Source organism: Rutilus rutilus (assembly GCF_951802725.1).
Source record: "Rutilus rutilus genome assembly, chromosome: 11".
In the NCBI taxonomy this organism is placed as follows: domain Eukaryota; kingdom Metazoa; phylum Chordata; class Actinopteri; order Cypriniformes; family Leuciscidae; genus Rutilus; species Rutilus rutilus.
Window position 1 is genome coordinate 35219321 of NC_140216.1, and position 21017 is coordinate 35240337.

The 21017-nt window shown below is 35.6% G+C and overlaps 1 protein-coding gene across 1 annotated transcript; it reads right to left on the reverse strand.

Moving 5' to 3' along the window:
• Window positions 1-1166: 1166 nt before the first annotated feature.
• Window positions 1167-19815, reverse strand: LOC311300143 (uncharacterized protein). Its single transcript, XM_084424276.1, has 13 exons — window positions 19623-19815; window positions 16769-17340; window positions 16558-16653; window positions 16009-16242; window positions 15779-15917; window positions 14925-14960; window positions 14230-14769; window positions 4122-4693; window positions 3911-4006; window positions 3364-3597; window positions 3134-3272; window positions 2131-2157; window positions 1167-1975 (listed from the first exon to the last, which is right to left on the reverse strand). The coding sequence occupies exons 1-13, from the start codon at window positions 19708-19710 to the stop codon at window positions 1428-1430; spliced, it is 3321 nt and encodes a 1106-aa protein (XP_084280402.1). The 5' UTR covers window positions 19711-19815; the 3' UTR covers window positions 1167-1427.
• Window positions 19816-21017: the final 1202 nt, after the last annotated feature.

Here is a 21017-nt window from a genome sequence, read left to right on the forward strand (position 1 = left end):
TGCCGTCTCTGTTAAAACCATCAGAACTAAACAATCACTCAATCCATCATGTGTTAAATACTGCAACACACACTCAATACACAAACAGAGCATTAAAATGTGGATCCAATATCATCCATTATTGAGTGGTGCAGGCATCATTATTAATCATCATCTGGACTAAAGATGCACGATCAAAAATTATTTACCAGACATAGCACTCACAAAGAACAATTTTCACCAAGTAAACTAAAAACAAATCACTAAACAAATTAAATAGATTTTTTTTAAATAACATGATAGTTCCAGGTTTTCCTTGACTGTATGAACCTCATTGTTTGTGTCTGTATTTTCTGATATGAAACTATAGCGCCATCTAGTGAACATTATGCACATTAACGATGTAGCACATTGGCCTCGGGTTATCTTAAAGGGATAGTTCAAACAATAAATGAAAATTCATAATTTACTCGCTCCAAACCGGTATGAGTTTATTTACTGTGACTGGTTTACTTTAAAGAGATAAAGTTATACTCTCTCAGGACACAGAACAATGTGAAAAGACCAGAATGTGACTATTTTCTTTTTAAATGATGGCCTTATTTTATCACTATCTACTGTAAAAAGAAGCTAACCTCAATTTTCATACAGATCAAAATACATTAAATATAAACAACAATATAAAGGCTTCTTTAATAGAATAATCTCTACTATATCCTGAAAGAAGGAAATATATTTTATAAGGTTTCATTTTATAAGGTTTCATATTTGTATACTTCATATCAGCACCATCAGATATTTAAGTCCTATATTTGAAGATGTATATAACTGTATCAATAAAAAATGAGCATTTAAATGAATCTGATGTTGAAATTGGTCCATTATTCTATTCTTATGGTTAAACAAACATAGTTTTACCATGGATTAAACATTTGACATGTTACCTTGATAACAGGCCTACAATGTTTTCTTCTTCTTCTCCTTTTTTAAATTTTTCTCATTTTGTTATTACCATGTTCATAATATCATGGTGTTTTTTTTAGGTATACTTTGAAGATCCATAGAGTTATGGTAATCATACAGTTCTATGATATATATTGTGGTATCACCATCTGATTTACCACAGTATTATCACAGATCATTTTGTAATTGAAATGGTAGAAACAGCTTTGATATAATTTATGTTATCATAGTTTGGTTTATTTTAATGTAAAAAAAAATTACAGACACTTTCATTTTGTCAGGTTGAGATGGGAGAAAACAATGGCATGAATAATTATGAAAAGTTGAAAATAAAATAGTTAAACAAGCATTATATTTTCACAATATAATTTGCAATTATAGCTAGAATTATACATTTTAACAATGAAAAACAAATTCTGAAAATATAGCAAAACATGTTTAGATTTTTAATTATATAAATAATTTTTCATATTAGGGGTTTAAATTCATTGATTGTGTTTGACAGGTGTGATGATCAGTGGAGTTGAGTTTTTACCTCCATCATTAAGGAACGGGCAAAAATATGGATAGAGTTTCCCAGTGAAAGACTGATCAGTGAAAGAGTAGATATGAGAGCTGGACTCCACATCATAAAAGGAGACCAGACCCTCCTCATAATCCACAAACACACCGACCCGCTGCGGCTTCACTCTCACACACAGAGAGACAGGAGGATCAGCACAGGCTTCATATTCATTCTCATTCATCAGCCACACAGTCCAGTATCCATTACTGGGACTCGCTGTGATCTCTCCCTTCCTGTTAATGGATTCTCTGGCCACTCCTAATTCCCAGTCAGTCTTTCCCTTCACCTGCACCTCAAAATAAAATCTCCCTGAGGAGAATCCCTCCTTTCCTAGGACATTTATATATATATCAAATCTCTCTGGTTTGTCTGGGAGTTTCTGTCTAATGTCTCCATGTCTCACTTGTTTTCCATCATCAGACAGGATGAGATTAGGATGAGCTGTATCAGGATCCAGAGTCACATCCACTGATAAAACAGAGAATATAAATCACAAATTCACATTACAGATATTTAGTGATGATGTGTGTAATATGTAATCAGTGTTTAATCATACTGTCGGTCAGTGATGAAGCTGTGAGTATCTGAATGTAATCTAGTGTAGTGCAGACAGCACACTGTACCTGCATACTGCTGTATCCTCTTCAGTTCTGTAGAGACTAATGACAATAAAACACCATCAGATCTTTGACATGTTTATGTGTGAATTATAGACAAGATTTAAGGTTATATTTAAAGAATTATGTACAACATCATGTTTTATCTGATCAATGTTTCTCTGCTGATATTTAGAGAATCCCTGAACTCCTATTGTGTTTGAGCTCGAAATATTCCTCCTTTTTAGAGCATCTTTGGGAATGTTTTGTGAAACATTTTATGAAATTTTTATTTTAGATATTTTTATGCCTAATGTTATTAATCTCAGTTTTGGAGTGGATTAGTGTTGTGGTTATTCAGCAAAGACAACACTATAAAAATAACCTTTAAGAAAATGAAAATGAAAGCCCAGCACTGCAAAGCTGTTTGAACTACAGGTCAGAAATATTCCTAGAAAAAAGAACAAATTTGCATCTTATATGTGACCCTGGACCACAAAACCAGTCACATGGGTAAATTTTTTTAAATTGAGATTTATACATCATCTGAAAATGATCACAAAACCAGTCACAAGTCGCACGGGTATATTTGTGGCAATATCCAACAATACATTGTAAGGGTCAAAATTATCGATTTTTCTTTTATGCCAAAAATCATGAGGATATTAAGTAAAGATCATGTTCCATGAAGATATTTTGTACATTTCTTACCGTAAATATATTAAACATTTATTTTTGTGAGTGAATGCAGCACAATCGCCAACATAAATGGACAACTTTAAAGGTGATTTTCTCAATGTTTCAATTTTTTAAACCCTCAGATTCCAGATGTTCAAATAGTTGTATATCGGGCAAATATTGTCCTATCCTAACAAACCATACACCAATGGAAAGCTTATTTATTCAGCTTTCAAGTGATGTATAAATCTCAATTTCAAATTGACCCATGTGACTGGTTTTGTGGTCCAGGGTCCCATATTAAAAGATGATAAATATATGTATCTGTACGGTGTATTTGATATCGCTGTACCAGTTAGTGTGAGTTTCTCCTGTAGAGAGTCCTGCAGTTTAGTCAGAGCTCTCCTCAGAGTCTCCAGACTCTCATCAGTCTTCACACTGATCTCAGACCAGTTCCTGGTGTTTCTAGAGCTGCACAGGGATGAGTAAATCTACAGCAGGAGAGAGGAGAAATCCTTCAGCATGGGGAGTGTTATGGTGTCATATACTGCATTATCATTGATCAGAGAGATGTTGACTGACCTGTAGGAGGTGGAGGTGATCTTCAGTGTGTGAGAGCTGCTCCAGCTCAGTGTTTCTCATCTTTAGCTCAGTGATCTCCTGCTCCAGCTCTTCAATGAGCTCTTCCTCCTGTTTCTCTGCTGCTTTCTGCTGCTCCTCCATCATCTCCAGCAGTTCAGTCTGACATCTCTCAATGGAGCGGATGAGATCAGTGAAGAGCTCCACACGGGCTGCTTTCTCCTTCTCTGTGTTTCTCTGATCAACCAGGACAATCAATGAATTATTAGTGGAGTTTCTTAAGACAAGAATCAGTGTTATTATTTCTCATACTTCAGTATTTGGGGCGGTTTTCAAAATCCCTCATTCTGCCCCGTTTGCACTGAATGATTCCTCAAATCATGTGTCTTGTTGAGGAGAGATGTGTTATTACTTTACTAAGTGATCAGGAAATCACAGACGTGTCGATATTCAGACCAACAGAGTGACTGTGAGTGTGAAATTGATTTTATACAACAATTCAATAAACAATGATATTTAAATTAATTATATTAAATAATTTTAGACTCACTTTTCTGACTTCTGCTGAGTGTTTGACGTCTTGAATCTTCTTGATTCTGTCCTGGATCATCTGCTGTGTGTCTTTCTGTGTCTTCATCAGTTGAGTCTATAGACAGAGAACAACACACAATATGTTTTCATAACTGATTCATTTATATTAAAGAACATGTGATTCCTCATGATAAGAGTCATTTAAAATCAGTTTTGTCAGTAACTTCTACCTTCTTCTCTTCACTCTCCTCTTCTATAGAAACAGTGTTGTGGTTCTTGTGGTCTGTTACACCACACATCAGGCACACGATAGTCTGATCATCTCTACAGAACAGCTCCAGAGGTCTCTCATGTTTCTGACATATATAGTCCTCCAGATTACTCACAGGATTGATCAGTTTGTGTTTCTTTAAACCTGCCACTCTCAGATGAGGCTCCAGGTGAGTTTCACAGTAAGAGCTCTGACACACCAGACACGACTTCAGGGCTTTCAGCTTTCTTTCCCCACAGACGTCACACAGAACTTCAGCTTTTTTCAGAACTTCAGCTTTTTTCTCAGGACTTTTCTTTTTACAGTGATCTACGAGCTCTCGGAGTGTGGTGTTAATCTTGAGATCAGGTCTGTGCTTGAATGTTTCTTTACAATATGGACAGTTGCAGGTCTGGCTGTTGTCCCAGCACTTATTCAGACAGGTCTTGCAGAAGTTGTGTCCACATGGAGTGCTGACTGGATCAGTGAACACGTCCAGACATATAGAGCACTGAAGCTCCTCAGTCAGTGGACCGCTGGAGGAAGACATCGCTGGAGAGAGAAATGATGAAGATAAATCACCTGCACTACTAGTCTAAAGTTTGGACACACTTGATACACACACTCAATTTAAGTTTCTTATAATCTTAAAAGATATTGTGGGAGCAGGACGAGGCCGGTGGCGTGATTGATAATGAGCGACACCTGCGCGCGACGCACCGGTCTCGTATATTTACAACAACTAGCCTATATAACGCTCTCCATAAAATATATTATATGGCCAAGAGTAATTTTCATCTTAATAATGTTTAATGTAGGCTAAATGTGATTTTCATCTGCAGTTTAGCAGGTTTGTGTTCAGTGAATCTGCAGGTCATTTTAGTAGTTATGTATTTGTGACAAAATGACAGAAACGCCAATCTTTGTATCACAACCAATCAAATGGCATATTTAAATACAATTCTGATACCATTTCAGTGCAGTAAACAACTAAAATAGTTGAGTATTTGACATGCTTAAACCTGGTTCTGTTCAACTTATTCCAGTTTGACATAAACCTGCTAAACCAGTTCACTTCCATTAGAAACCTGTTCAGCACAATCTCTCTTATATTTCTATAATTACCTGTGAGGATCAGATGTGTCCACAAGACTCTTTGAACGGATCAATAAATATTCTGTTGTTTAAAGAGGTTGATCGTTTCAGGCGTCCATATTGTTGTTGATCAAGTTTCACTTTCTCTGAATCTCTCTCTGAACTACAGTGACGTCAGAGCTCCGAGTTTCCCAGAGTGGACGATTAGGGCGGGTCGACACATTAAGGCCGCCGCCCACACCCGATTTTATTGGTTTATAATACAGCAATCTTATTGGCGTAGACGCTTGAGGCATGAGCATGCGCATTCCTTTATGTACGAATTTATGAATTTTCTTCTATGCTGTTTAGCCGTAGTAGGCTACTACAGAAATATTAAGTGATATGGCGATTTCAGTAACGATCAATTGGATAATGTTTTGATGAATTTACACGAATCAAGTTAGATGAAGTTACTGTCAAAATGTATTCGTATAGCGCTCATTTCATATTGTTTCAAAGCAGCTTTACAAAAAGTCATATTGTAAGCTTTAATATTGAGCAGTTTTAGGGTTGCCAACTTATGGCAACTAGGCCTAAATGTTTTTGCAACCATGTAGGCTATAAATACATGAAAAGAGCATACTTTCCAGATAAAGAGAACTTCGATGATTAGTATGGGCTGCTTTTGGTGCTTGAGATTGTATTGGTTATTTTGTGTTTCAATAACAAGGTCCAACCAAGTAGAATACGGTACAAGTTACTTTAATGTAAAATGTTTTTGTCTATTTAACATTAACTTACAATAGTGAAATATTTTTGATGACATCTTCCGTCAGGTAGTGGAAAGAAAACATCCAAAATACACTTTTAATTGTAGACTACTTTATGTACATCTCTAGATTTCGATTACAATTCATATCTTTAAAGTTTGCTTTTTTTAAATGAGTTTTTTCTCCAGTTCAGCATCACTTACATACACCAAACATTAAAGTTTTATATTCTGAAGGTTTTTACTGAGAGTTCATATATTGTTCATATATCACTTGCCTAATATTATACAATTTATTCCTAAAAACATTGTGAAAACTTATTTGTTGACAGTATTTGCTGATTTATGGAGTGATAAAAAGAGAAATCCTAAATCCTCTCTCTAAAAACCTTTGATTTATAATGTCAAAAAAATGAAACAAGAATTTTACACCTGACTTCATCCAATATTCAGATTTTTGTTTTGGAGTTTATGCAAATGAGTGAATAGCTAATTAGATAATGCCTCATTTACATATTTATTTAAACATAATATTTCTGAAAACGTACAAAAATGTTTGGAATTATTAATGTATTCCATCAACACAGAAAGGAAAGTGATATTTATTATAGTTCATTTTTTACCCTATTTATGTGTCTTGCCTTCAAAATTGTTCACTGTAAGTTTCTTTGGCAAAGTTTCCCTTTGAAAAAAAAAACAAAAAACCCTTTGGAAACTTTATTTTTAAGAGTGTAAACTACACACATCTGAAGATTAATCTAAATACTGAGTATTTTTTGCTTTTATTTCATTGCTAACCTCGTTAAGTTGTACGCAGTGAATGACAGTGTGTTTGGTCTCGTCTCTTCCAGATCTTGGTTCAGGGTGGCGTTACGTACAGAGACGAGCCCTGGCATAAAGAATGTTTCTTGTGTTCGGGTTGTAAAGTCCAGCTGGCCGGACAGCCTTTCACAACGCAGGGTGAAGATCCGTTCTGTGTGAAGTGCTTCAGTAACCTGTACGCCCAAAAATGTGCCGCCTGCGACAAACCCATCACAGGTCAGTGTGTGTTAATGTGTCCTTATAACAAGAGCGCTCTTCATTAGCAGTTCCTTCAGCTGAGAACAGAAACACTGTCAGAAACAAGAGACAGTTGTCACATAAACAGGGTCGTGTGTTTGGAGGCTGTTGAGTGTGTTTGAATAAACTTCTGCTTGTTCATCGGGGACTCAAGAGTCTCTCATCCACCAAGTCATGACCTATAGAATATAATATCTAACTCAAATATCAATATATATATAGCCGTACATACACATATACATATTCAGTCCAATGTTATATAACAAAGAGAGATAAACTATTCTTCTTTTAAATTACTTACTAAAGTAATGTTAGATTTAGAGGGTGAAGCAGCAGACCCAAAAGGGCAATTATGGCAAATATACCAGGGCACTACATATAAGTTACTTGAAGACCCGTAAAAGCATGTGGAGGTCATCTTTGCCTGCACACTAGACAATGCCATGTTTTGGTTTCAATATTTTCTTTAAAATAAATATACATAATAAAATGAAATATACACTACTGTTCAGAAGTTGAGATCGATAAGATTTTAAAAATGTTTTTAAAAGAAGTCTCTTCTGCTCAAATCTGCATTGATTTGATAAAAAAAAACAGTAATATATACTATAATACTGTGATACTGTTATATGTGAATATATAGTAAAATGTAATTTATTTCTGTGATCAAAGCTGAATTTTCAACATCATTACTCCAGTCTTCAGTGTCACATGATCCTTCAGAAATCATTCTAATATGATGATTTGATTGATTGTTGAATGCTGGAAACAGTTCATATTTGTGAGTAAACTGTAATACATTTCATTTTTCAGGATTCTTTGATGAATAGAAAGTTCAAAAGAACAGCATTTATTTGAAATAGAATCTTTTGTTACATTATAAATGTATTTACTGTCACTTTTGATCAATTTAATGCAACCTTAATTAATAAAAGTATTAATTTCTTTCCCAACATTTTTTTATTATAAATTCTTACTAACCGCAAGCTTTTGAATGGTAGCCTAGTGTATAATGCTACAAAAAGTTTATATTTCAGATAACAATTTTTTTTTACTTTCGATTGATAAAAAAAATAGAAAATCCACATTGATAATAATCATAAATGTTTGTTGAGCATCAAATTGTCATATTAGAATGATTTATGAAGGATCATGTGATGAAGACTGGAGTAATGATGGTAAAAATTCAGCTTTAATCAAGAAATGAATTATATTTGATTGTATTATTATTTTAAATTGTAATAATATTTCATAATATTACTGTTTTTACTGTATTTTGGATAAAATCAATGCAGGCTTTGTGAGCAGAAGATACTTTTGAACTTTTGAACAGTAGTGTACATCCAACAGAATGATTCTAGCTTTATTTACCAAAGTAGTATTTACCCTAAAAACAACTGGATGATTGATGTGACACTTTGATAACAATGTTTGTTCCAAAATACTTGATTAAGTGCATGAAACAAGTTTATTAGATATTAAACATATAAATTGTGACAAAACAGGCTGTCAGTCTATGTGTTGGTGGGGATTGTTGAAAGATTTCAGTAAATACGTAGTAGTAAATAGTTACGTCCGTGCGGCAAAGGACTGTTATGACTGAGTTAGGGGCCGCTCACATATCGCGCATAAAAACGCGTCGAAAACGCTAGGCGCGCCGCGTTCTCCTTTTTCCAAAGCGCTCGGGTGGTTGCGCTCCGGAGGCGTCTGTCGTTGCTAAGCTTGGTTCTTGTCACGTGACCTGCGGTGCGCTTGCGGCATTCTGAAAAGTTGGGATGTTTTTATCTCGATGCGGCGCGGACGCGCTTGGAAAAAACGAGCGCGTCGCACCGCGACCGCGTCGCTTCCATTATGAGCGCGCATACCGCGCGGCTACATTTGAAATAACGAACTTGCGCGCGCAAAAGACGCGATATGTGAGCGGCCCCTTAGTCAGTCAGCAGATTCACTATTCAACCATTTCAGTGAAAAAGGCAAGTAGTCAAGCAAAACATGACTTCAGATAACTTAAACATACAAGTTGTATAAACCATTTCTATGTTGCTTTTTAAGTCATTTAAGGAGCTCAACAGCCCCAGTCTCCATTCACTTTCATTGTGTCTATAAGAACTTCTTTTGTTACACAGAAGTAAGCAATATAAGTTTGGAACAACATTGAGTAAATCATCATTTGCAGAATAACGCTGTTAAAATAATCCATAAAAAAACAGAAAACACACTGGTATACACTGTAAAAAATAAATCAAGGGTCTAGTAATTTTCATAAAAAAAAATATATATATATATATATATATATATTGTGTATATTTTATTAAGAAAATTGTGGTTCAGTGTTGTATAGAAAAACTGATAACATTTCACTAATAGAACCAAGAGATACATTTTCATATTTTTTTAAGGAAACACACTTTTAAGAAACAACCGATTAAGATGATAAAATTAAGAAAAAAAGGCTACCTATTTATTTTAAGAGAATTAGCTCAATTAGGTGGTTTTATTTATGGACACCATTGTAAGATCCCAGCATGCTTTGCACATGGCTGGAAATGGAGAGTAAATATTAAAATTAAACGGGTGGTTGAATATGATTTCACTTTTCTAACTTTAGTTAGTGTGTAATGTTGCTGTTTGAGCATAAACAACATCTGCAAAGTTACAATGCCCAAAATTCAAAGCAAAGGGAGAGATTTGCTTTTAAATAAATCACTTTTTAAAGACTACAACAAACGGCTGGTAGGGACTACACAACACTCCTTCCGGGTTAGTGACATCACCAACCCTAACATTTTATGATGTTAAATTAAATTAAAATGATGTTCATTTGAAATGATGTTAATGTTGTTAATGTTGTTCTAAATTAATTTAAGAAACCACCGCTCAAAATGAAACTCCTCTCCTCAAACTCCTTGTCAGGTTTTGGAGAAGGGAAGTACGTGTCGTTTGAGGATCGTCAGTGGCATCAGTCGTGTTTTAAGTGTTCTGAGTGTTCGGTGTCTCTGGTCGGCGCTGGATTCTTCCCCGACGGGACAAAGATTCTCTGCAAAAACTGCAATGCCAAATAATTCAAAACTGCTTCTGTAGATGTGCTGAAGAACAGAGCGCTGTGTAATAGACACACATTTATGAAACGTTTGACATCATTTATACATGTAAAGTTTAGGTGTTACATTCTCCCAAATCTGTATGTTAAAAATATCTAAACTAGAACGACACATTTGATTGGGTAAATGCACTTTCTGGTTTAAATGATAAACTCAAATAATTTGAACTATAACAAACAAATAATTTAATTTTGTTTCGTGCCAAAGTGACTTTTTTTATTGTTCTCATCATTGCTGTACTTTTGCATAGTTTTGATTTTACGTTTGAGTAATTTTCCATGTGTTTGCATTAACATCAGGCCTTTAAATTCCCTCCAACATCAACATTCCTCAATGAAACTTACATCTGAACAAAACACACACTGAGTGTTAATATGTGAGGTGTGTGTTCAGCGAGACAGGATTGAATCATGTAATGATGCATTAGAATCTGGACAGAAAATGTTGTTTGTATTAAACAGTGAATTTTACAGTGCACTATTTTAATGCACATGCATTGGTGTTTTATCCATTCATTTTTAATAATTCTCACATATATTATTATTATTATTATTATAAATATTCACATATTAATAATGATTTAACAGGTGGCTTCCTATTTGTGTTGCTTTCAAAAGAAAAAAAACTTTGTTTTTAAATATTTGATGTATTTTTGCATATGAATGGCTTCTGTTAAAATGTGTTGTGTTTCCTTTCATAAATGTTACATAAATAAAACAACAACTTTCAATTATCATTTGAGGTTAAGTCAAATTATGTTTTCTATTTTTTTTTTTTAAACTACACATGTACCATACATTTCTGTGACAAAATGTCTGATAAAATATGTAAATGTTATGGAAATCCTGCATATATAACTCCACCCTAACATCTCTAAGCATGAATAAACCCTTCATGTGAAGTTCATTCTAACTGCTTCTAGTTACGCTCGATTTTAAATCTTGTGTGTGTCCAGACTCCACATCCAGTGGAAAGATGGACTGATGAAGACACTGAGTTCCTTAAAATTTAAGGTCTGTGATAATGCAGCTTGGTTTGACATTTTGTTAATGACAGCCTTATATATTATAAGTACAAATAGACCTACTTTACATAAAAAGGTCCAGAAACAAAAATATGAGGATTAAAAACATCACAAAGCAGAAATAATCTTTCCAAACCCCTTTATAAACATAATCTGCAGCCATTGGTTTAAGAAATTCTCATGACTCTTCCGTTAGATGCAGTGGACTCTGTTTATGGAAATATGAAAATTGTTTCTTTGTCCCAGGAGAGACTCCGGGTCCCATTAAAGCTGTTCTCTGGGGTCTTGTTTTCATCTTGTGTCCTAAACCTCAGTGGACAGAACATTTGTCCTGCCGTCTCTGTTAAAACCATCAGAACTAAACAATCACTCGATCCATCATGTGTTAAACACTGCAACACACACTCAATACACAAACAGAGCATTACAATGTGGATCCAATATCCTCTGTTATTGACTGGTGCAGGCATCATTATTAATCATAATTAGGACTAAAGATGCACAATCCAAAATTATTTACCAGACATAGCACTCACAAAGAACAATTTTTAACCAAGTAAACTAAAAACAAATCACTAAACAGATTACATTTTTCAAAATTTAAATAAATGATATTTCCAGGTTTTCCAGGACTGTGTGAACCTCATTATATTATCTGTATTTTCTGATTTGACACTATAGCGCCACCTAGTGAACATTATCTACAGTAATTCTGTAGCACAGAGACCACACAAAACACTCAAAAGTTCACACAAAAAATAATAATTCTGTCATAATTTACTCGCTCCAAACCTGTATGAGTTTCTTTACTGTGACTGGTTTACTTTAAAGAGATAAAGTTTTCTACTCTTTCTCTCAGGACAGAATATGTGACTAGCTTTATATTTTATTTTCCTTCAAAACAATGACCTTATTTTATCACTATCTACTGTAAAAAGAAGCTGTCCTCAATTTTCATACAGATCAAAATACATTAAACATAAACAACAATATAAAGGCATCTTTAATAGAATAATCTCTAATATGTCCTGAAAGAAGGAAAATATTTTAAGGTTTCATTTTTGTATCTCTACTTTATATCTGCAACATCACATATTTAACAGTCTTATATTTTATTTGAAGATGTATTCAACTGTATCAATAAAAAATGACATTTAAATGAATCTGATGTGTGTTGAAATGTGTCTATTATTCTATTCTTATGGTTAAACAAACCTAGTTTTGACCCATGTCACCTTGGTAACCGGCCTACAATGTTTTCTTCTTCTTCTTCAATTTTTTTTTATATTTTATTATTACCATGATCATAATATCATGGTGTTTTTTTAGGTATACTTTGAATATCTATAGTGTTGTGAATGAATACGGTAATCATACAGTTCTATGATATATATTGAGGTATTAATATCTGATTTACCACAGTATTATCACAGACCATTTTGAAATTGAAATGATAGAAACAGCTTTGATATCATTTGTCATGTTTTCATAGTTTGGTTTATTTTAATGTAAAAAATAAATAAAAATAAATCACAGGCACTTTTCACTTTGTCAGGTTGAGATGAGAGAAAACAATGGTATGAACTAGATGTACCGCATGGCGGTACAAAATATGACCGCCGCTCAGGCCTGCACTGGCTTTCCACAAAAATAAATGACGTGGAGCAATTTGGCTGTATTGCGTGTTTATGTACATACCTAAAAAAAGTAGTAGTATGTGCATGTCTGTCTGTGTGTGTGTGTGTGTGTGTGTGTTTGTGTATGTGTGTGTCTGTGTGTATGTATGCGTGCGTACATGTGTGTGCGCGTTTGTGTGTGTATGTGCATGTGGATTTGTATGTGTGTGTATGGGTGTGTGTCTGTGCGTGGGGATGTCAGTGTGTGTGCATGCTTGCGTTTGTTTGTATTCCTGCATGTGTGTGTGTGACAGTATCATCCTAAACCAGCAACCCTTCGCTCAACAGCACCATCTACAGGCCAATGAGTGTACAGTCACTAAATGTGCACATAAATGAATTTATTTTATACCCCCCCCCCCCATGGATGAAATTCTACGAAACTTAGCATACCCCCAGAGGATGTCAAGTTAATCATACACATGAAATATGGTGCAGTTCTGAACATCTCAACTGAAGATAGGGGCGATTAAAGCAGAATAATATTGCATTTTCATTTTTTATGGGAGGGGCGCAAATCACAAATGAGTGATTATGGGCTAGGTTGATGTGGGCCCTTAAGAGCAACATACCATAAAAATTTCTTCATCCTCGGTGCCACGGTTCAGGTAGTTATTTAGGAAAAACTGCATTTTTGGGGTTTGGTGGGGCCCAGTGCGGGGGGGGAGTGGCCCCCGGGGACCAAACGAAATTTTTCCTTAAAAGTCTAGTGGGGCTACATGCCCACCAAATGTCATGTTCCCCGGTGTTTCGGTGTCCCTGGTATCGTTGACGAAAAATTCACGGGGGGCCCAGCGCGGGGGGGGAGTGGCCCCCGGGGACCAAACGAAATTTTTCCGTAAAAGTCTAGTGGGGCTACATGCCCACCAAATTTCATGTTCCCCGGTGTTTCGGTGTCCCTGGTATCGTTGACGAAAAAATTCAGTAGATTCAGTAAACTTTGACAATCCCTATATGACATAATGACAATCCCTATAAACCCCTATGTCAGGGATAGGCAACTCCAGTCCTGGAGGGCCACTGTCCTGCAGAGTTTAGCTCCAACCCTAATTAAACACACCTGAACAAGGCAATCAGTGTTTTCAGGATTACTAGATTGATACAGGCAGGTGAGTTTTTATCAGGGCTGAAGCTAAACTCTGCAGGACAGTGGCCCTCCAGGACCAGAGTTGCCTATCCCTGCCCTATGTCATAATAATTATGAAAAGTTGAAATAAAATTGTTAAACAAGCATTATATTTTCACAATATTGTAATTATAGCTAGAATTATAGATTTTAACAATGAAAAACTAATTATGAAAATATGGCAAAACGTTTAGCTTTGTAATTATATAAATAATTTTCAATGTTTATTTCACATTAAGGCTGTAAATTCATTTATTGTGTTTGACAGGTGTGATGATCAGTGGAGTTGAGTTTTTACCTCCATCATTAGTGCACGGGCTAAAAAATGGATAGAGTTTCCCAGTGAAAGACTGATCAGTGAAAGAGTAGAGATGAGAGCTGGACTCCACATCATAAAAGGAGACCAGACCCTCCTCATAATCCACAAACACACCGACCCGCTGCGGCTTCACTCTCACACACAGAGAGACAGGAGGATCATCAAAAGCTTCATATTCATTCTCATTCCTCAGCCACACAGTCCAGTATCCATTACTGGGTCTTGCTGTGATCTCTCCCTTCCTGTTAATGGATTCTCTGACCACTCCTAAATCCCATTTAGTCTTTCCCTTCACCTGCACCTCAAAATAAATTCTCCCTGAGGAGAATCCCTCCTTTCCCAGGACACAGGGACACAGATCAAATCTCTCTGGTTTGTCTGGGAGTTTCTGTGTAATGTCTCCACATCTCACTTGTTTTCCATCATCAGACAGGATGAGAGCAGGATGAGCTGTATCAGGATCCAGAGTCACATCCACTGAGAAAACAGAGAATATAAATCACAAATTCACAATACATATATTTAGTGATGATGTGTGTAATATGTAATCAGTGTTTAATCATACTGTCGGTCAGTGATGAAGCTGTGAGTATCTGAATGTAATCTAGTGTAGTGCAGACAGCACACTGTACCTGCATACTGCTGTATCCTCTTCAGTTCTGTAGAGACTAATGACAATAAAACATCATCAGATCTTTGACATGTTTATGTGTGAATTATAGACAAGATTTAAGATTATATTTAAAGAATTGTACAACATCATGTTTTATCTGATCAATGTTTCTCTGCTGATATTTAGAGAATCCCTGAACTCCTATTGTGTTTGAGCTCGAAATATTCCTCCTTTTTAGAACATCTTTGGGAATGTTTTGTGAAACATTTTATGACATTTTTATTTCAGATATCTTTATGCCTAATGTTATTCATCTCAGTTTTGGAGTGTATTAGTGTTGTGGTTATTCACTAAAGACAACACTATAAAAAAAAATATCTTTAAGAAAATGAAAATGAAAGCCCAGCACTGTAAAGCTGTTTGAACTACAGGTCAGAAATATTCTAAAAAAAAGAAAAATTTGCATCTTAAATTCATGATGTCTATCGATTTGATTTTCTTCTGCTAAACTGATTTGATCTGACACATAATCACAACATTTAGATGAAACAGCTGAAAAGACCAACAGAAAATGGCAGAAAATTAATGTTTCTTTCTGTTGTTTCTCATCTAAAAGTGTTCACAGATTTACTAAAGCCTCAAGGTTCTGGTTACAGTGATGAAGCTTCTAGTACAAGATGAATTTACTGCATGTTTCCTGAAATTAGAGATGAATATGACCTGCTCTCTTCAAGAAGAACTGTGATGATAATGAGACACAAACACATGATCACACACTTCTCTTATTTCAGCTTTAACAGACTCATTCTTCATTACTGATATTAAAAGATGATAAATATATGTATCTGTACGGTGTATTTTATATTGCTGTACCAGTTAGCGTGAGTTTCTCCTGTAGAGAGTCCTGCAGTTTAGTCAGAGCTCTCCTCAGAGTCTCCAGACTCTCATCAGTCTTCACACTGATCTCAGACCAGTTCCTGGTGTTTCTAGAGCTGCACAGGGATGAGTAAATCTACAGCAGGAGAGAGGAGAAATCCTTCAGCATGGGGAGTGTTATGGTGTCATATACTGCATTATCATTGATCAGAGAGATGTTGACTGACCTGTAGGAGGTGGAGGTGATCTTCAGTGTGTGAGAGCTGCTCCAGCGCAGTGTTTCTCATCTTTAGCTCAGTGATCTCCTGCTCCAGCTCTTCAATGAGCTCTTCCTCCTGTTTCTCTGCTGCTTTCTGCTGCTCCTCCATCATCTCCAGCAGTTCAGTCTGACATCTCTCAATGGAGCGGATGAGATCAGTGAAGAGCTCCACACGGGCTGCTTTCTCCTTCTCTGTGTTTCTCTGCTCAACCAGGACAATCAACACATTATTAGTGGTGTTAGTTAAGAGAAGACGTTATTATTTCTCATACTTCAGTGTTTTAGGCGGTTTTCAAAATCCCTCATTCTGCACCGTTTGCACTGAATGATTCCTCAAATCATGTGTGTTATTGAGGAGAGATGTGTTATTACTTTACTAAGTGATCAGGGAATCACAAACGTGTCGATATTCAGACCAACAGTGTGACTGTGAAATTGCTTTTATACAACAATTCAATAAACAATGATAAATATTTAAATTATTTAAATTAATTAAATTAAATAATTTTAGACTCACTTTTCTGACTTCTGCTGAGTGTTTGACGTCTTGAATCTTCTTGATTCTGTCCTGGATCATCTGCTGTGTGTCTTTCTGTGTCTTCATCAGTTGAGTCTATAGACAGAGAACAACACACAATATGTTTTCATAATTGATTCATTTATATTAAAGAACATGTGATTCCTCATGATAAGAGCCATTTATTATCAGTTTTGTCAGTAACTTCTACCTTCTTCTCTTCACTCTCCTCTTCTAAAGAAACAGTGTTGTGGTTCTTGTGGTCTCCTTCAGTGCAGAACAGACACACGATAGTCTGATCATCTCTACAGAACAGCTCCAGAGGTCTCTCATGTTTCTGACATATATAGTCCTCCAGATTACTCACAGGATTGATCAGTTTGTGTTTCTTTAAACCTGACACTCTCAAATGAGTCTCCAGGTGAGTTTCACAGTAAGAGCTCTGACACACCAGACACGACTTCAGAGCTTTCAGCTTTCTTTCCTCACAGACGTCACACAGAACTTCAGCTTTTTTCAGAACTTCAGCTTTTTTCTCAGGACTTTTCTTTCTACAGTGATCTACGAGCTCTCGGAGTGTGGTGTTAATCTTGAGATCAGGTCTGTGCTTGAATGTTTCTTTGCAATATGGACAGTTGCAGGTCTGGCTGTTGTCCCAGCACTTATTCAGACAGGTCTTGCAGAAGTTGTGTCCACATGGAGTGGTGACTGGATCAGTGAACACATCCAGACATATAGAGCACTGAAGCTCCTCAGTCAGTGGACCACTGGAGGAAGACATCACTGGAGAGAGAAATGATGAAGATAATAACCTGCATTACTCAAATATATACGAGGTCATGTACAGTCAGCTGGTTATTACTGCAAAATGAACCAAGACAAGCTGATCAGAACCCTAATGTGAACTTCATTACACGAACACTTACTGTACCAAATAAATAAATGCACGAAGGAGCAATATTGATTTGAAACATTGATTTTAATAATGATAATAATTTCTGTACACTCCTGAACTGTACATATTAAATATTATATGAGAAGAGTGAAAGTTATTTATGCACTAATTCATTCTTCTTGTTTTTTTTTTTTGTTTTTTTATTGACTTACATGGAGGTACAGTATATGAGATCATGTACAAGCTGGTCATTACTGCAAAATGAACCCAGACAAGCTGATCAGAACCCTAATGTGAAGTAGTACTGTACATTCCTTCAGTTTTAGGCCCTCTTCTCTTTTCTCTTTATTTGCTCCCGCTTTGTTCAATAATCAGGAAGCATGGCATGTCATTCCACTGTTACGCGGACGATAGCCAAAGAATGACACTGTTAGATCGCTACTCGAGCGTCTTGAAGATATAAAGGCCTGGATGACTCTTACATTTTTAAGTTTCAATGCACAAAAGACAGAAGTGATGGTTTTTAGGTGGCACCAATGGGACCCCTCCTGTTGACTCCAAGCCAATAATTACCTATCTAGGGGTTAAAACTGATTCTGACCTTAAGCTCGACAGTCAGATCAGGGCAGTCCTTAAATCAAGCTTTTTTCAGTTGAGGCAGCTGGCCAAAATAAAGCCATATCTTCTGAGGCAACATTTTGAGAGTAATTCACGCCTTTGTGACCACTCAGCTAGATTACTGTAATGCACTGTATGTGGGGGTTAGTGGGTCTTCTGTGGCCCGTCTCCAGATGGTACAATACGCTGCAGCGCGTCTTTTAACTGGAACACATAAAAACGAGCACATTTCGCCCATGTTAGCCTCACTTCACTGGCTGCCCATAAAAAATAATAGTAAGGCTTAGTAAATATTACAGTAATATTAAACTTTATTAACTTAACTGTAACTTATTTACTTGATTGTTTGGAGTTAAACATACCAAAATAATTGACTAAAAATCCAAGAGTTCATTTTATCTAAAATGTACAGTTATATTTAAGTTTTTTTCACTAAAAGAATTTAGTATTTGACAAACCAATTATTTATTTATAATACACTTAATATATTTGTGAAATTTCTATCAAAATATTTGAGAATGGAGAATTAAACTGATCTGTTTCAAGAAACAAAAATATTACTTAATTCAAATCAATATTATTAATATATTTAACACACTCTTAAGAAATTCAGTAAGTTTACTCAATTAAAACAATGTACCCCTCCCCCGCCCTCGTAATGTGACACCTAAACGAGAGTCGCGCCTGTCTTTTCGCGTGATTGAAACGCCTTGCATAAAACACACAACTTTATTCCTAATTATAATGAATATAATACATTTGGACGATAAAATGTCCGGAACTGTGCATTGTTTGTTTATTGGCAGGTTATGGAGTCAGTCACTCGCAGTGTCTTTCAGTAACAGTAGGCTATATTTAATTGATTTCACAGCTTTAAAATTTACTCAGTGTTTTTGATTGTAAAAATGTTTCACCCAAAAATTGAGTAAATCATAGTTTAACTTTTTAGAGAGCACATTTTAGGATCAAATTTAAAGTTATTTTATTTGCTTTTACATCTCTAAACGGTCTTGCCCCACCCAACATTTGGGAGCTGCTACACCCTTACACCCCCACTCCTTCTCTCAGGACAGCTGATCAACTGCTCCTGAATGTGCCCAAAACAACACGTAAGCTCAGACGGGACCGTGCTTTTGCTGTGCAGCTCCTAAACTGAGGAATGATCTGCCTCTGCCCATTAGACAAGCCTTTTCACTCTCTGCTTTTAAATAACTTCTTAAAACCAACCTTTTCTCCTTGGCCTTTGACACCTGACGGTCACATTTTGTTTATTTTATTTTTTACTGTTTTTTTTGGTAGGCTATTTTTTCATTTGTTTTTTGTCTCTTGATTTGTTTTATCTGCATTATATGCTTTACATAAAGTATGTATTTTATGTTTTTTCTTTATTTTTTTCTGTACAGCACTTTGGTCCACTTCAGTTGTTTTAAAGTGCTTTATGAATAAAGTTTGATGTGATTTGATTCCTGAACTGTACATTTTAAATATAAATATCACCATATGAGAATAAAGTCATTCATGAGCTAAGTTATTTTTTTTTTTATTTACTTACATGGGCGTGTATCCTCATAACTCTGTCTCCTGGTTTTTCTTGTTCTTGTTGGTGAAGATTCTGCCATTGTTCTTTCCCTCTTGGACATTAAAAAACATATTGTATTTTAAAATATAGATTATGACCAATAGACCGAAAAGACTGATCTAATCCCATTTGCTCCTTGAGATATGTATTTGTTTTACACACTGTATTTGGTCACTCGGGTTTAAATAAAATCTCGCCTCAAAAGTCAGATTTGGGGTTACTTCATATTATCTCATGACCAATTAATAAAAATGTATGTTAAAGTGTTAAAATCTCATTGATAGTGAGGGAAACAATCACTCCTCATTCATTCAATGACTCAATCTCACTGAACAATCTGAACTATGGTCTGTTTAGATCACAAACAGCAAGTGCAAAGGTCATACAGCACAGGTATATCTCAACAAAATAAACAGCCATATTGTATGACCAAGTGTAAATTTAATCCTGTTAATTATAAAAGTGATTTTCATCTTCAGTTTAGCAGGTTTGTGTTCAGTGAATCTGCAGGTCATTTACTTCCTGTTTCTTTAGTCTTTCTGTCGTGTGACAAAATGACAGAAACACCAAACTTTGCTTTACAACCAATCAAATGACACACTTTTAATACAATTCTGATACCACTTCAGTGCAGTAAACAACTAAAATAGTTGAGTATTAAATATGCTTAAACCTGGTTCAGTTCAACTTATTCCAGTTTGACATAAACCTACTAAACCAGTTCACTTCCATTAGAAACCTGTTCAGCACAATCTCTCTTATATTTCTATCTCTTACCTGTGAGGATCAGATGTGTCCACAAGACTCTTTGAACGGATCAATAAATATTCTGTTGTTTAAAGAGGTTGATCGTTTCAGGAGTCCATATTGTTGTTGATCAAGTTAGTTTCACTTTCTCTGAATCTCTCTGAACTACAGTGATGTCAGAGCTCCTCCTGTATTCACACATTTACATTTGTCCCTGTATTCGGTGAATCATGACTGATGTTTCTCTCAGATTAATCTTTGTCAGGATGATTCCTCTAAATTGGGAGAAAATAGTTTGACTAATTTATGTTGTTCATAAACAAAGTCTTCTTTACAGACAAAGCCAATAACACTCAAACATATCTTTGTCTAACATCTTCCTATAATATGTTTAAAATATTTAAAAAAGAAATTCCTTGTATGACTCTTATTCTTCAAATTGATTCAATATTGTTTGTTCTGTATTTTATCTAAATGAACTGGAGTGCATTACCAGACAATATAAGAGTTCCGGGTGTCATTGACTCACAAGGACATACAAGGACTGTCCACCTATGGGAGATGGCCGAAGGGGAGTCCTGCGTGGACTTTGTTTCGATAAGGAGGTTGACGGCTGTTGCT